At 37.1% G+C, this 18,141-nt stretch overlaps 1 protein-coding gene across 1 annotated transcript; it reads right to left on the reverse strand.

Moving 5' to 3' along the window:
• Positions 1-154: 154 nt before the first annotated feature.
• Positions 155-17,869, reverse strand: C15H8orf89 (chromosome 15 C8orf89 homolog). Its single transcript, XM_074386616.1, has 4 exons — positions 17,743-17,869; positions 15,780-15,933; positions 10,880-10,935; positions 155-303 (listed from the first exon to the last, which is right to left on the reverse strand). The coding sequence occupies exons 1-4, from the start codon at positions 17,867-17,869 to the stop codon at positions 155-157; spliced, it is 486 nt and encodes a 161-aa protein (XP_074242717.1).
• Between the last annotated feature and the right edge of the window lie 272 nt (positions 17,870-18,141).

An 18,141-nucleotide genomic window follows, 5' to 3' on the forward strand; every position in this document is an offset into this window, starting at 1 on the left:
TTTCCTATTTACATTTTCATTTGTATGTAAATCATTATGCATCGTATCACATAAAAAAAAAGAAAATATATGTTGTCAAAATCTGCCCAAAGAAAAAAAAGAAAATATAAAGCTGAAAAGTCACTGAAGAAAGCATAACACTGTGTGACATTTGTCAGCAGTCTCGGAGCTCTCGCTTCCTGCCTTTTTTTGATTTCCTGGTTGTTTCCTGACAAATGGTATTATATTCCAATATGGCCATTTTGGAAAGTCTCTCTAAGTATTGGGCTGATGCTCCAGTGAGAGGATCACTGAAGCCAGAACCTGGAGGAGGAGGTGGGGAGTCAGCTATTAAAATGAATTAAGGACACATGAATCATATTCCATTAAATATAATGTAACTTAAATATTTCTTCCACAAATGACTATTACATACTACTAGTTCTTATACTAACCCCAAAAAAGCATGGCACTGGCATAAAAACAGGCACATAGGCCAATGGAACAGAATAAACAACCCAGAAACAAATCTACACAACTATAGTGAATTCATTTTCAACAAAGGTGCCAGGAATATACATTGGGGAAAAGACAGTCTACAAATAAATGGTGGTGGGGAAACTGGATATTATGGATACATATACACAGTGGAGTACTAATCAGTCATAAAAAAGAAAGCCATCCTGTCGTTTGCAACGTTATGGATGGAACTGGAGATCATTATGTTAGGTTAAATTAGTGAGGCACAGAAAGACAAATTTCACATATTCTCACTTACTTGCGGGTGCTAAAAATTAGAACAATTGAACTCAGGGAGACAGAGAATAGAAGGATTGTTACCAGAGGCTGGGAAGGATAGCAGGGGGTTGGGGAGAGTGGGGATGGTTAATAGGTATAAAAAATACAAAGAATGAATAAGAACTAGTATTTGATAGCACAACAGGGCAATGATAGTTAATAATAATTTACTTGTACATTTAAAATAACTTAAAGAGTATATAATTGGATTGTTTGTAACACAAAGGATAAATGTCTGAAGGGATGGATACTCCATTTACCCAGATGTGATTATTACACATTGTATGCTTGTATCAAAATATCTCATATATCCCATAAATATATACACCTACTATGTACCCAGAAAAAAATTTTTAAACTACTAATTTTTGATATAACATATGTTTTGAATTAAAAATGCCATGTTTACTTTTTTTTTGAGATGGAGGATGGAATCTTTTTCTATCGCCTAGGCTGGAGTGCAGTGGTGGGATCTCAGCTCACTGCAACCTCCACTTCCCAGGTTCAAGTGCTTCTCATGCCTTAGTCTCCTGAGTAGCTGGGACTACAGGCATGTGCCATCATGCCCAGCTAGTTTTTGTATTTTTAGTAGAGACAGGGTTTCACCATGTTGTCCAGGCAGATTTCGAACTCCTGGCCTCAAGTGATCTGCCCACCTCAGCCTCCCAAAGTACTGGGATTACAGGTGTGAGCCACCATACTCAGCTTCAATGCTTACTTTCTAAAATGACTATGTGCCTCAAAAAATATTTATCTAAAATCTTTTAATGCTTGTATTTAAGTATATAAACTTATGTTGGTGCAAAAGTAATTGCAGTTCTAAAAATCACAATTACTTTCATACCAACCTAATCTGATTCTCTACTTTTTAAAACATGTGATGACTGAAATTTATTTCAAAGTAAAAGACACAATCTCCATAAATAACTCATTTCATATTTTACATGTCTACCAAGTTATTTTTCTTCAAATAAAAACATTTCTCACAAATGCTGAGAAGTAAAATTGTAAAGTAAAATAAAATGTTCACTTAGCTGAAATAGCATTAATCAAGCTTCTATCATAGGGTGGTAGTAATAACAATAGATAGCATTTTTGAATGATCTTTGTCAAGTACTTTACATCTGTTTTACCCATACAACAACACTATGAAGTAGTCATTTGTTCTATCTCAAGTTACACATTTACGGACTTCTGTTCTTATCAGTACAATGGACTTAACACTTTAAAAGACTCTCTAGCAGCAAAATAACTAGATTCCAGGCATTAAGCAAACCTGAAAAAACTTCAAAGAATCAGTATCATATGGACAAATGCAATTAAGTTGGAAGTTGTGAATAAGAGAAATTTAAAATTCTGAAATATTTAGAAATTTATACACATGTGTTAGTCCATTTTTATGCTGCTGATAAGGACATACCTGAGACTGGGTAACTTATAAAGAAAAAAAGGTTTAATGGACTCACAGTTCCACGTGGCTGAGGAGGCCTCACAGTCATGGCAGAAGGCAAAAGTCACGTCTTACATGGTGGCAGAAAAGAGAGAATGAGAACTAAGCAAAGGGGGTTTCCCCTTATAAAACCATCAGATCTCATGAGACTTATTCACTACTGTGAGAACAGTATGGGGGAAATGCCCCCATGATTCAATTATCTCCCACTGAGTCCATCCCACAACACATGGGAGTTATGGGAACTATAATTCAAGATGAGGATTTGGGTGGGGACAGAGCCAAATCATATCAACACACTTTCTAAGTTATCAGTCAAAAAAGAAATCATAACATAAAAAATATTTATTGCTAAATGATAAATATCACAAAAGTTGTGTAATGGAGCAAAAGTTGTATAGAGAGAGGTTTACACCCTAAAATGTCTATGTTAGAAAAGAAATTGAGAATTTAAAAGACAGGTATTAGATACACATTAGGAAAAGCGAAAACTCAAAGAACATAGAGGGAAAAAAGATAATATAGAAAAGAGGAGAAATCAATGAGGTAGAAAACAAAGTCACAATAAAAGAGATTTTATAAAAAGCCAAAAGTTCTTCACTGAAAAAAACTAATAAAAAAGAAAAACCACTGGTGACATTACTGTAGAAAATAAAAGAAGGCACAAACATATAATATTGAGAAAAAGAGGAACAGAATTACAGATAAAGCAAAGACTAAACCTTTTGCTAATAAGTTTTTAAAACTTAGACAAAATGCATAAGTTTCTAGAAAATATAACTTACCAAAACTGATTGAAAAATTTGAATGCCTTAAGAGTCCTAAATTTAAAATGAGTGAATCAATATTAAAAGATTGTCCCAAAGAAGACAAGTAACCCAAATGAATTTTACAAATGAATTTCCTCAAACTTTCAAGAGAAAGATCATTTCAATTTTAGGTCGTATTCTTCAGAGAATAGAAAGAGAAGAAATAGTCTCCAATTCATTCCACAAGGCCGTTATAATGTTGACACTGAATCCAGACAAGGACAGAACAAAAAGAAAATTCATGGCAATCTCACTCTACTTACCAACATAGGTAAAAAATCCCAAATGAAATATTAGCAAATTAAATATATCAGAACATAAACAAATAATAAACCGTTTCTCAACTGGGTGATCTCAGGAATGCAAGGGTGACAATGCTACAAAATCTGTAAATGTTATTCTTCACATTAAAATATTAAATAAAAAAACATGTGATCACCTCAATCAGTTCAGGAAAATTATTTAGTAAAATTCAACTTTCACTTAAAAGAAAAAAAACTCTAGCAAATTAAAGGGAACTTCTTTAACTTCATTAAGCTTATCTGTTCAAAATCTAAAGCAAGCATGATTCTTAGTAAGCAAACATTAAAGGGATTTATTTTAAAACTGGAAACAAGCCAAAGATGCCTATTATTCACTTCTACTCAATATTGTATTTGTGGTTCTAATTGTATTTGTGGTTCTAATCAGCTTAATAAAACAAGAAAAAGAAAGGCATAGAATTTGGAAAGAAGGAAACAAAACTGACTATTTATAGATGATTATGATAATCTACATAGACAATCTAATAATCTATTAATTATAAGAAATAACGTGTCTTTGGCAAGGTAGATGGCTGTAAGACCAAATGACAAAACAACATTTCAAAATACCCATAATAGAAAGTTAGAAATTTTAATTTAAAAAGAATTTTGGCAAACTATTAATCAATCTCTTAAAACTTTTTTCCTCTTCTTTCATAACAGAATTTTAACTGGGCACATGGCCCACCAAGGTATAGATTAAATTCTCAGCTTGCTTTAGAGATAATTATCTCCTTGTTACTAAAGATACTAACAGAAATAAATTTCTATTATTTATAAGCAACCCAGTTTACAGAATTTTGGTATAGCAGCACAAACAGACTAAGACACTTGTATTATTTATAGGTCTGCTCCTGTTGTCTGTTTCCCCTCTTGTTTTTTGTTATTCTTCTATGCCTAGTAAGTTTTGACTGGATGCTAGACACTGTGCATGAAAACCTATATGGCTCTGGTTCGTCTTACAGTTTTCCAGAGACAATTTCATTTTCTTGTCAGGAAGATCCATTTAATCCAGTCCAGACTGGGTTTTAGGTTTTTTTTTAAGCTAGTCTATTAAGCCAGTCATGGTGGCTCATGCCTGTAATTCCAGCACTGTGGGAAGTCAATGTGGGCAGATGACTTGAGGTCAGGAGTTTGAGACCAGCCTGGCCAATGTGCCAAAACCCATCTACCCTGGCCAACATGGTGAAACCCCATGTCTACTAAAAATATAAAAATTAGCCAGGTGAGGTAGCACATGCCTGTAGTCCCAGCTACCCAGGAGGCTAAGCCAGGAGAATTGCTTGAACCTGGGAGGCAGCGGATACAGTGAGCCAAGATCTGCACTCCAGCCTGGGCAATAGAGTGGGACTGCGCCTCAAAAAATAAAAAAAGAAATCCAATCTATCCTTGTTGGTATGCCTCTATTTATGGTGTACAGCCCTACGGGAGTTTCAACTGAAAACCTAGAGTGTGTACTAACAGCTCTCCATCTTGGCAGGCCTTAAACTCCTGCCTCTGTTTCCACAGCAAATGCTGTTACTGAAATCTCTATGCTCAGTTCTTAAGCATCCTAGAAGCTGTTTTCTGCTTGATTTTTTAAAAATATTGGCCCAGTACACAACTACTTGGGAACAGACAAATACTTGCAGAGGAAATTATTCACAGAATTTGGGGTTCACTTCTCTTTGGTTATTCCTTCATATGTGGGTCTCTCAAGTTCTGTCTACTGGTAAAGACAGTCTTTTAAAAGCTATTTCATCATAGCCAGAGGAAGTTCTCAGGTCATTTTTTTTTTTAAGGTACAACTATTGAAATAGATGACAGAGGCCAGGCGCGGTGGCTCATGCCTGTAATCCCAGCACTTTGGGAGGCCGAGGCAGGTGAATCATGAGGTCAAGAGATCGAGACCATGCTGGTTAACATGGTGAAACCCCGTCTCTACTAAAAATACAAAAATTAGCTGGGCATGGTGGTGTGTGCCTGTAATCCCAGCTACTTGGGAGGCTGAGGCAGGAGAATTGCCTGAACCCAGGAGGCAGAGGTTGCAGTGAGCCAAAATCGCGCCATTGCACTCCAGCCTGGGTAACAAGAGCAGAACTCCGTCTCAAAAAAAAAAAAAAAAAGAAAGAAAGAAAGAAAAGAAAAAGAAATAGATGATAGTTGCCACAGTAATCCTTTAAAAACTCTGATCACATTAAAATCATTCTTTTTTAAAATCAGTCAATGGCTCTTTATTATAATCAGAGGTAAATTAAAAGTCCTCTCAGGCCAGGCATGGTGGCTTACACCTGTAATCCAAGCATTTTGGGAGGCCAAGGTGGGAGGATCATGAGATCAGGTGTTTGAGACCAGCCTAACCAACATGGTGAAACCCTGTCTCTACCAAAAATACAAAAATTAGCCCAGTGTGGTGGCACACACCTGTGATCCTAGCTACTTAAGAGGCTGAGGCAGAAGAATCATTTGAACCCAGGAGGCGGAGGTTGCAGTGAGCCAATATCACGCCACCGCACTTCCAGCCAGGGTGACAGAGTGAGACTCCATCTCAAAACAAAACAAAACAAAACAGAAATTCGTCTCTGTGGCCCTATACGATCAGATACTCCATTATTTTTCTTACCTCATCTTCCATTACTTAGACACACTGCAGTCTTGATATCCTTGCAACAGGTCAGGCACCATCCTGCACCTGGAGCCTTTGCTGGTTCTAAGAGAATAACTTAACTCCTTCACTTCTTTCAAGTCTTTGTTCAAAGATTACTCTCTGTTAAACCTTCCCTAACCTGTCTATTCAAAATTGTAAATCATTCTTTTCTGATATCCCTTACCCTGCTCTATTTTGTTGTTGTTTCTACTGCACTTACCTTCTGGCATACTGTACAATAGACTCATTTGTTATATTTAATGTCTGTTGGTTATATTCTTCCATTAGAATGTAAACTCCACCAGGGCAGAGATATTTGTTTCATTCAGAAATATTCCCTGAGCCCAGGCACCTAGAGCAATGTCTGGCACAAAATAGAAAATAATTCATATCTGTTTAATGAAAATGAATACCTGATGCATGAGCTGCCTTCCTTTTTTTTTTTTTTTTTTTTTTTTTTTTTTTGACACAGGGTATCCCCCTCTGTCATCCAGGCTGGAGCGCAGTGGCACAATCTAAGCTCATTGCAACTTCTGCCTCCCCAGCTCAAGCAATTCTCCCACCTCAACCTCTCAAGTAGCCAGGAGTACAGGTGTGAGCCACCATAGGATAATTTTTGTATTTTGTAGAGATGGGATTTTGCCCTGTTGCCCAGCTGGTCTTGAACTCCTGGGCTCAAGCAATCTGCCTGCCTTGGCCTCCCAAAGCACTGTAATTACAGGCATGAGCCACCATGTCTGGCCCATGAACTCCCTTATTGTATGACTCTGAAGGAAAATAATTTTTAATAAATATTTACTGAAAATTCAGTCTGTTGCAGAAAATAGTGTAGGCACTGTAGGGATATGAAGGTGAATAAGATACAGAAGCCATAATGATGGCCTATTGGAAAAGAGGCTGGCAAATGTTCACTTTGGCCAAGATTCAAAGGAATGTCTTTTGTTCTTTTTTTTGAGATGGGGTCTCACTCTGTCATCCAGGCTGGAGTGCAGTGATGCAATCTCGGCTCACTGCAACCTCCACCTCCTGGGTTCAAGCAGTTCTCCTGCCTCAGCCTACTGAGTAGCTGAGATTACAGGCACATGCCCCCATGCCCAGCTAATTTTTTGTATTTTTATTAGAGATGGAATTTCACCTTATCAGCCAGGCTGGTCTTGAACTCCTGACCTCATGATCCACCAACCTTGGCCTCCCAAAGCGCTAGGATTACAGGCGTAAGCCATCACACCTGGTCAGCAATGTCTTCTGTTCTAATTAACATTTATATTTTTATTTTACACTGTCTGTTGATTGCAGAAGCTTTTTTAGTATATGGAAATTCGGATAAAGAAAATATCCAAGGAAAAGTTGATGAACATTTAACCTTATAAACTTCTATAGACTGAGCTTGCACAGCTACTAACAAGTTAATTCTGACAGCTGTCAATAATGTCAATAGAAGCGTTACTTAGTAATTTTGGGTTTTGTTGTTTGTTTCGAGGTGTTAACTCCATTATTCCATAAGCCAAAGTCATGGAAGTATGAGTGTGTTAGAGGAAGACAAGTATGATTATGATAAAAATTTAAAATAAGGTTTTAAAAATATTTAACTTTATTTTTCACTTTTATTTCAAATTCAGGAATACATATGTAGGTTTGTCATATAGGTAAACTTGTGTCATTGGAATTTGTTATACAGATTATTTCATCACCTAAGTATTGAATCTAGTACCCATTAGTTATTTTTCCTGATCCTCTCCCACCTCCCACTTTCCACTTTCAGGCCCCAGTGTCTGTTGTTTCTCTCTGTGTGTCCATGTGTTCTCATCACTTAGCTACCACTTATAAGTGAGAACATGTGGTATTTGGTTTTCTATTCCTGCATTAGTTTACTAAGCATAATGGCCTCTGGCTCCATCCATGTTCATGCAAAGGATATAATCTTGTTCTTTTTCATGGCTACATAGTATTCCACGGTGTATATGTACCACATTTGCCTTGTCTAGTCTACCACTGATGGGTATTTAGGTTGATTCTATGTCTTTGCTATTGTGAATAGTGCTGCAGTGAACAAAAGTATGCATGTGTCTTTATGACAGAAGGATTTATATTCCTTTGGGTATAGACCCAGTAAAGGCATTGCTGGGTCAAATGGTATTTCTGTTTTTAGGTCATTGAGGAATCACCACACCATTTTCTACAATGGTTAAACTAACTTACATTTTCATCAATAGTGTATAAGTATTCCTTTTTCTCCATAACCTCTCCAGCATCTGTTATATTTTGACGTTTTAGCCATTCTGACTCAGCAAGATGGTATCTCACTGAGGTTTTGATTTGCGTTTCTCTAATGATCAGTGATGTTGTGCTTTTTCTCATATGCTTCTTGGCCGCATGCAGGTTTCTTTTGGAAAAGTGTCTGTTCATGTTCTTTCCCAATGTTTTAATAAGGTGGTATTTTTCTTGTAAATTATTTAACTTCCTTGTAGATGCTGGATATTAGACCTTTGTCAGATGCATAGTTTGCAAAATTTTTCTTCCATTCTGTAGGTTGTCTGTTTACTCCGTTGATAGTTTCTTTTGCTGTGCAGAAGCACTTTAGTTTAATTAGATCCCATTTGTCAATTTTTGCTTTTGTTGCAATTGCTTTTGGCATCTTTGTCATGAAATCTTTGCTTGTTTCTGTGTCTAGAATGGTATTGCTTACATTGTCTTCCAAGGTTTTTATGGTTTGGGGTTTTACATTTTAATATAACTTGAGTTGGTTTTTGTTTATGATGTAAGGAAGAGGTCCAGTCTTTATCTTCTGCACATGGCTAGCCAATTAGCCCAGCATCATTTATTGAACAGGGAGAACTTTCCCCATTGCTTGTTTTTGCCAGCTTTGCTAAAACTCAGATAGTTGTAGATGTGTGGCCTTATTTCTGATCTCTTTATTGTGTTCCATTGGTCTATGTGTCTGTTTTTGTACCAGTACCATGCTGTTTTGGTTACCATAGCCCTGTAGCATGGTTTGAAGTCAGGTAATGTGATACCTCCAGCTTTGTTCTTTTTAGTTAGGATTGCATTGGCTATTTTGGCTCTTTTCTGGTTCCACATAAATTTTAAAATAGTTTTTTCTAGTTCTATGAAGAATGTCATTGGTAGTTTAATAGGAATTACATTGCTTTGAGTAGTTACTTTAACTATATTGAGTCTTCCTCTCCATGAACATGGAATGTTTTTCCACTCGTTTGTGTCATCTCTGATTTTTTTTTTTTTTTTTTTTTTTTTTTTTTTTTTTTTTGAGCAGTGTTTTGTAGTTCTCCTTGTAGAGATCTGGTTAGCTGTATTCCTAGGTATATTATTCTTTTTGTGCCAACTGTGAATAGGACTGTGTTCCTGATTTTGTTCTCGGCTTCACTGTTGTTGGTGTGTAGGAATGTTATCAATTTTTGCACATTGATTTTGTATCCTGAAGTTTTTCTGAAGTTGTTAATCAGCTTAAGAAGCTTTGGGGCCAAGACTATGGCGTTTTCTGGATATAAGTTCCTGTCATCTACAAGCAGGGATAGTTTGACTTCCTCTCTTCCTATTTGAATGAACTTTATTTCTTTCTCTTGCCTGATTGCTCTGGTCAGAACTTCTCATACTATGTTGAATAAGAGTGGTGAGTGTCTTGCCCTGGTTTTCAAGGGAAATGCTTCTAACTCTTGACTGTTCAGTATGATGTTGGCTGTGGATTTGTCATATATGGCTCTTATTATTTTGAGGTATGTTCCTTCAATATGTAGTTTATTGAGAGTTTTTAACATGAAGCCATGTTGAAGTTTATCAAAAGCCTTTTCTGCATCTGTTGAGATAATCATGTGGTTTTTGTCTTTAGTTCTGTTCATGTGACGAGTCACTTTATTGACTCAGGTATGTTGAACCAACCCTACATTGCAGGGATGAAGCCTACTTGATCATGGTGGATTAGCTTTTTGGTGTGCTGCTGGATTTGGTTTGTCAGTATTTTGTTGAGGATTTTTACATCAATGTTCACCAGGGATAATGGCCTGAAGTTTTCTTTTTTTGTTGTGTCTCTGCATGTTTTGGTATCAGGATGATGCTGGTCTCATAGAATGAGTTATGAAGGAATCCTCCTCCTCAAATTTTTAGATAGTTTCAGTAGGAATGTTACCAGCTCTTCTTTGTACATCTGGTAGAATTCAGCTGTGAATCTGTCTGGTCCTGGGATTTTTTGAATGTTAGGCTATTTGTTACTGATTCAATAAAAATCTTTAGCATTTAAGGAAATAGTTGTTACACATAAGGAAAGGATGAATCATTTGACAAACTGAAGGACAAATGGCAAATAAAATATATCTTAGTGCTATAAACCCTTTTAGTCACCATGAACTTAGGAGTAACTTGACTTAAGAGTAGTTTTCTGGGAACAAAACTGTTGGTGCATAGATAAGTTTCTGTATTGAAGGTCATAAGCACACAGGATTCACGAAAATAACAATTAGACGATAAAGCTAGAAAAAAAAGCTGAGGGAAGATGGTAAGGGGTTCAATGCCAAGCTAAAGAGTTCATACTTAGTCTGTGGGTAATGAGGGAGTCATTGTTTTTGAAGAAGAGCATAATGTGATTAGAAGTCAAAGTTTTAGGTTTTTTTTGTGGCATTGAAGGATTTCAAAGATCAGACATTCAAAACAAGAAGACCAGTTTGCAGGCTGCTAAATGGCCCAAGTGAGATATGATGAGGGCCTACCCCAGAGTCCTGAAATTATAAAAGCATGTTTAAAACGAACCCAGAATCCACTTAGTTTATAAAATAAACAAAGCTTGAAAGAAGTAGTAACAAAACAAAAACAATTAAACCAATTTAAAAAATGATTTTTTTTTTTTTTTTCGATAAGGTACATGACACCCAAGACAGGTGGTGGGAAAAAGGATGAGTCAGCTTACCTTTTGATTTCTCCTGAAGTGGTGGCACGCTGCCTGTCTCTTTGGTCTTCTTTATCCTAAACATTACATATTATCATAAAATCACTTATATATAAATTCAGAGTACAGTGAAACTCACTTGTTGAATTCCATCACAGTGGAAATTAAATAAATGTTAAAAAAAAAAAAAGAAAGAAAATCTTTCCATTATAACGAATTCCATCAGAAGCAGATATGAGCCACCCCAACACCTTACTTTTTACCAGTGGCTGAGTGGTATGTCTAACTTCTCCCACAGATCTTTATCACACCTCTCACTATAGTCGGGACTCAAGCAAGGCTAAGAGAGAGGGAATGGAGATAAACAGACTGTTTGAATATGTTGAATACCAACTATCACTTATTTGTGCACTTTTTACCTATCAATCACCTCAATCTAAATTTTGTCATAACTTTTTTTTGTTCCCACTGAATACATCTAGATAATAAGTAGATTATTAGGGGAAATATATCATGATTGAATCTGCTGTAGGTGAGATAATCCATTATAAAAATCCCAAATTTCTTTTTCTTTATTTATTTATTTATTTATTTTTTGAGACGGAGTTTTGCTCTTGTTCCCCAGGCTGGAGTGCAATGGCGCGATCTCGGCTCACCGCAACCTCTGCCTCCTGGGTTCAGGCAATTCTCCTGCCTCAGCCTCCTGAGTAGCTGGAATTACAGGCACATGCCACCATGCCCAGTTGATTTTTTGTATTTTTTTTTTTTTTTTTTTTTTGAGACGGAGTTTCGCTGTTGTTACCCAGGCTGGAGTGCAATGGCACAATCTCGGCTCACCGCAACCTCCGCCTCCTGGGTTCAAGCAATTCTCCTGCCTCAGCCTCCCGAGTAGCTGGGACTACAGGTGTGCACCACCATGCCTGGCTAATTTTTGTATTTTTAGTAGAGACGGGGTTTCACCTTGCTGACCAAGATGGTCTCAATCTCTTGACCTCGTGATCCACCCGCCTCGGCCTCCCAAAGTGCTGGGATTACAGGCTTGAGCCACCGCGCCCGGCCCCAAATTTCTTGTAACAATATTTTTTTTGAGACAAGGTCTCACTGTCTCCCAGGCCAGCGTGATGCAATCATATAGCTCACTGTAACTTTGACCTCCTAGGCTCAAGGAACTTTACTGCCTTAGCTTCTCGAGTAGCTGGGATGAAAGGTGCATGCCACCACACAAGGCGAATTAAAAAAAAATGTTTGTAGAGATGGGGTCTCACTATGCCCAGGCTAGTCTCAAACTGCTGGCCTCAAGCGATCCTTCTGCCTCAGCCTCCCAAAGTGCTGGATTTCCAAGTGCGAGCCACCACATCCGGCCTCTTGAAATTATTTTACACTTTAAAAGTCAGCAGCAACTTTGCAGTACTCCATACTATTATTATTTATATTACTAGAGTGTGCTCTGAGATTCACTAAAAAAATTTTGCTTACCAATAAGAAAATTTGAAAAAAAAAAAAAAAAAAAACAAAAAACACTTTTAATCAAATATTCACACAAGGAGGGAAAAAGGAGGGTAAGGAGTTGTGCATAAAACAAACAAAAATGAGTACTTCCCTGCTTTGCCAAAACTGCTCCTTCACAGGGCGCTGTGCAACGTGCAGAGGAGAACAACATACTTGCAGACAATCTGACATATTCTCACTACAACGGCTAAAATGAAGACACTTGAGTTAAAGGCAGGGAAAAGAACTAACATTTATGTTTGCCAAGCACTTTATATACATTATGTCACTTGGCCATTACTATTCCACTTTATATATGAAGAACACTTGTCATAACATGAATAAAATATATTCAATTATCCTTCATTGACTTAAGTAAATTCACATTCAAATCAATGTACAATGTTTAGAAATAATTTTACAGTCAAATCACAAAGGGAAAACAGAAACAAACAAACACGACCCTGAAATATGTGGAAACAATAAGAAGCAAAATAAAGACCCCAAATTAAGATCCAGAAAGGACTAATTCACGGCGTTTTCCAGGCTTCCAGTATGTTTAAGATGAGCATGTACATGGAAGGAAGGGTAACAAGACCGTTCCATACTGATACAAAGTCCATTGGCACAGGCAGCCCTACACACTCCTACCCCCTCCCCAAAGGGCACTGTTACCCTTGATGAAAATGACATAGGCCGGGAGTGGTGGCTCACACCTGTAATCCCAGCACTTTGGGAGACCGAGGCAGATGGATCACGAGGGCAGAAGATCCAGACCATCCTGGCCAACATGGTGAAACTCTGTCTCTACAAAAACACAAAAAATTAGCCAGGCATGGTGGCAGGACCCTGTAATCTCAGCTACTCAGGAGGCTAAGGCAGGAGAATCGCTTGAACCCAGGAAGCAGAGGTTGCAGTGAGCTGAGATCATGTCACTGCATGCCAGCCTGGCAACAGAGCAAGACGTCATCTCAAAAAAAAAAAAAGAGAGAGAGAGAGAGAGAGACCGAGCACGATGTCTCATGCCTGTAATCCCAGCACCTTGGGATGCCCAGGTGGGTGGATCATGAGGTCAAGAGATAGAGACCATCCTGGCCAACTTGGTGAAAACCCATCTCTACTAAAAACACAAAAATTAGCTGGGTGTAGTGGCACACGCCTGTAGTCCAAGCTACTCAGGAGGCTTAGGCAGGAGAATTGTTTGAACTTGGGAGGTGGAGATTGTAGTGAGCTGAGATCATGCTGCTGCACTCCAGCCTGGCGACAGAGCAAGACTCCATCAAAAAGAAAAGAAAGAAAAAAGAAAGAAAGAGAGAGAGAGAGAAAGAAATGAGAGAGAAAGAAAGAGAAAGAAAGAAAGAGAAAGAAAGAAAAAGAAAGAAGGGAAAGAAAGAAAGAAAAAGAAGAAAGAAAAAAAGAAAGAAAGAAAGAAGAAAGAAAGAAAAAGAAAGAAAGAAAGAAAGAAAGAAAGAAAGAAAGAAAGAAAGAAAGAAAGAAAGAAAGAAAAAGGAAGGAAGGAAGAAAAAGAAAGAAAGAGACAAAATGACTTAAATTGAGAGTTAGGGGCACAAGTGTCTTGGTTCCAATTTAACTGACTGTCCTTGGTAGCTTTATAGTCATGTTTCAAACAGTCCCTCTTCTTTCTGCATCCCGCCACTGATGTAAGTTACCATTAGTAGCAACTCTCTCTCTCTCTTCCATTTCTGATTCTGCCTTATTTTCTTCTAACCTTACTTTAGACAGAACAATTTTGCATTTTATATTTCTATAGCTTGAAAATCTGTCCTCAGATAATGTTAAAAATGATGAGAAACGCTATATGTATGGTATTGTTTATTGTGGTTTTATTTACAAAACCAAAAAAATCAAAGCATTTAAGTAAACTGTGATTAAGTAAACTCTGGATCCTTAGCGAAATATAATGTGGTTGGTAAGACTGCTTAAAGAAGATATAGTGGCATGACCAAATGCATATATTAAGCTTTTTAAAAGGCAGGATAGAAATTTTTAGTACACTAAAGTCATGACAACGAAATCCACGAAAAAGAATTTTTTCTTTCTTTTGATAGAAGGGAATATTCAACAATAAAATTGGATATGTTAGGATGGGTAGATTATCAAATAATTATTTTCCTTTTTTCTGAGAAGTTCTTATTCTTATTTTCATAATTTAAATTAAAATTATCAACTTTTCATTTTAATATTACCCAAATTTATTTCAAGAGTACTTGAAAAGAACAATAATATTAGCTGGAAAACTCAAGAAACATCTTTTGAAACTTTAATCTTGTGTTCTAGGTATGACTGGATGACTTCAAAGTTCATTATAATAGGAAGATAATATAAAAATGTAAATCCTTCCCTAAAGAGAGTTGCAACTCTGAATACTATAAGCGCTTCACTTTTTTTTTGTTTGTTTTTTGTTTTTTGTTTTTGTTTTTTTTTAAATAAAGACAGGGTTTCTCCATGTTGGTCAGGCTAGTCTCAAACTCCCGACCTCAGGTGATCCGCCTGCCTCGGCCTCCCAAAGTGCTGGGATTACAGGCATGAGCCACCATGCCCAGCCAAGTGCTTCACTTTTTAAAAATGCTACCAGAATGAATAACTACTAGACATTTCTAGTCACTCAGCAAGTATCTGAAGAACAAACAAATAAATCAAAGCAAAAGCTGTATAGAATGTGAGACTATCTTACTGACTTAGAGATCCTTGGGCCGGGGGTAGTGGCTCACGCCTGTAATCCAAGCACTTTGAAGGCCAAGCCTGGCAGATCACCTGAAGTAGGGAGTTCAAGACCACCCTGACCAATATAGTGAAACCCCATCTTGAAAAAAATAGAGATGGGGTTTCATTGTGTTAGGCAGGATGATCTCAATCTCCTGACCTCATGATCCACCCACCTCAGCCTCCCAAAGTCCTGGGATTATAGGCATAAGCTATCATGCCCGGCTGAGTTTTCTTCTAATAGCATGTCAGTCTGATTTTTAGCAGGAAAAGTATTTGTAATAATGTTTTCAAATGTCAGTATTCAAAGTCAAGGAGACTTTTCTGGCAGAAAAATTTGTTTCTAATAGTCAGTGCAGGATGTCAAATAGGCCAACATCTCATTCAGAATCTTCCTTCACACTACTTCAGTCAGACTAGAAATGAAGCACAAGGTTCTATATACAGGGAACAGAAACCTTTTAATTTGCAGAGTGCTAATTTTTAGCATTAGAAAAAAAAAATGCCCTTGAATCTTTTCTGGTAATGTCACCCAAAAACAGAGAAAAGTGCCGACTTGTCAAACTGAATAAAATGGCTTAGATTTTAAAAATTAAATGATTTATGATAAACAACAGGCAAAAATGAATTCAATTCACTGGCCAGAAAAACCTCACATTCAGCAGTATTACTAAAAATACAAAATGAGACTTAAACAGCAGTGATCTACCTGACTGCAGACACCTTGGCATCAGCACGTGGCAGTCTCTTCGGAACCTCTAGTGAAGTCGAACTTACACTTTTTTGGCAACTTTGCAGTCCTGGTAAATAAGGCATTTTGATACATTCTTTGAGGTCTCCTCTACCAAATGCTGTGGCATATTCTGGTTAAAAAAAATAATAATCATCTTGATTAAATGTATACTACTTGTTTTACTACATACTAAAATATATAATGAAATACACAAAATAATAACAAGTAAAGAAAATTAAGTAACTGTAATTTATCTAGCATCTTTCCCAGGAGAATGGCTTTCTTTCTACATCTCGACTATAGGGATTGCAGGAAGGATTAGATTAAGGGGCTGATTAAGAGTGGAATAAGATAGAACCCAATCTTCACACACACACACACACACACACAAAATAACAAACAAAAACAAGAAAAAAAAGAAGCAAGAGTGGAATAAGGAAAAAGAACAGCTTCACAGATCTTCCACAGTCATCACTATCTTCTGCCTTCATTGTTTTACTCAGAATTCCCACCATATTAAATACCTTCACACTGAAATAAAAGGCACTTTCAAGAGTCTTGTATTTTCTAGCACTCTGAGTCTTTCCACTTTCCTGCTTTTATGTAAATAAGAGGTGTAAACACATGTCATTTGAGCTAGCAAAAGGACATCAAAGAATTCCACTTGAGGAACTAATTTTAATTTTCTGTATGTAAAATTGCATACCAAATCTGTAAACCGCAACACTGAAGCATCAACACTGGTTTTTTTATTAACCTCACATATCCATTGCACAAAGAGATGGTCAAATTATTTTTTAAAATTTTAAAAGCATTAAATGGAAAAGTAAAAGAAGATTAAGAAGTTAAAGGTGGCCGGGCGCGGTGGCTCAAGCCTGTAATCCCAGCACTTTGGGAGGCCGAGGCGGGTGGATCACGAGGTCGAGAGATCGAGACCATCCTGGTCAACATGGTGAAACCCCGTCTCTACTAAAAATACAAAAAATTAGCTGGGCATGGTGGCACGTGCCTGTAATCCCAGCTACTCAGGAGGCTGAGTCAGGAGAATTGCCTGAACCCAGGAGGCGGAGGTTGCGGTGAGCCGAGATCACGCCATTGCACTCCAGCCTGGGTAACAAGAGCGAAACTCCGTCTCAAAAAAAAAAAAAGAAGAAGTTAAAGGTGTGGGGGGTGTTCTTTGAACTAAACACTATATATATATATATATATATATTTTTTTTTTTTTTTCTTTTTAAAGGATTCTCTGCCAGGTGTGGTGGTGCACACCTGTAATCCCATTACTTTGGGAGGCCAAGGTGGGCAGATCATGAGGTCAGGAGTTTGAGACCATCCTGACCAACATGGTGAACCCTGGTCTCTACTAAAAATACAAAAATTAGTTGGGCATGGAAGCAGATACCTGTAATCCCAGCTACTTGGGAGGCTGAGGCAGGAGAATCGCTTGAACCTGGGAGATGGAGGTTGCACTGAACTGAGACTGTGCCATTGCATTCCAGCCTGGGCAACAAGAGTGAAACTCCATCTCAAAAAAAAAAAAAAAAAAAAAAAAAACTTATTAATACATAAAAGCACTGTTAAAGATTTGGATGTCTTGAAATATAAAAATCACCTCGAGTTATTTAAAAGAAAACACTATTTATAAAATGGATTGTGATTCAACAGATATAGTACTGCATTGGATATTGAGAAATGCAGTTATTTAAGACAAATTTGAGTTAAAAAAAAGAAATGTTCTTTAAAATTTGTTTCCATCAGGAGTCACAGAATCACATTAATTAAATTAATTTTAGTTTGCTTTCATTTTTCTTTTTCATCAGCTTAAGATGTAATTCTTATATAAATGTCACAGAAAATGTCTCTTCCCTGATGAAAAAAATACGTGTAAATTCAAGGCACGATTTCTATGTTTTCTTAAGGAAAATAATAATAATAAAGTTACCTTTCCTAATCTTTTGTGTTTCTAAAACTGCTTTCCTCCAACTACTGTCAAAAATAAAACAACTGCCAAAGGAACTTCTGGTGACTTTGGAAGTCTCACATTTGATTTCAGGAGATGACACCGACATTTTTTCTTCTTTCAACAGTGCTGATGAGAGGGAGAGGCTGCTGCAGAGAGAGACAGGACACAAAAAGCAAAGAAAACAAGGCAAGTCTGAGGCAAGGCAAACAGACGTGTCAGAATATTTCTCTTTCAAACTTTGAATATTTTAATGAATTCTTTCAAATTCCAGGTTACAGACATTGGGTAATATTTTTAAAAAGTAAAGTCCAGTGGCAAGTTATCACCTACAAGACAATGAAATACTTGGGTTCTCTCAAAAGCATTATTATAAAATGC

This window comes from Saimiri boliviensis, chromosome 15 (genome assembly GCF_048565385.1).
Source record: "Saimiri boliviensis isolate mSaiBol1 chromosome 15, mSaiBol1.pri, whole genome shotgun sequence".
In the NCBI taxonomy this organism is placed as follows: Eukaryota; Metazoa; Chordata; class Mammalia; order Primates; family Cebidae; genus Saimiri; species Saimiri boliviensis.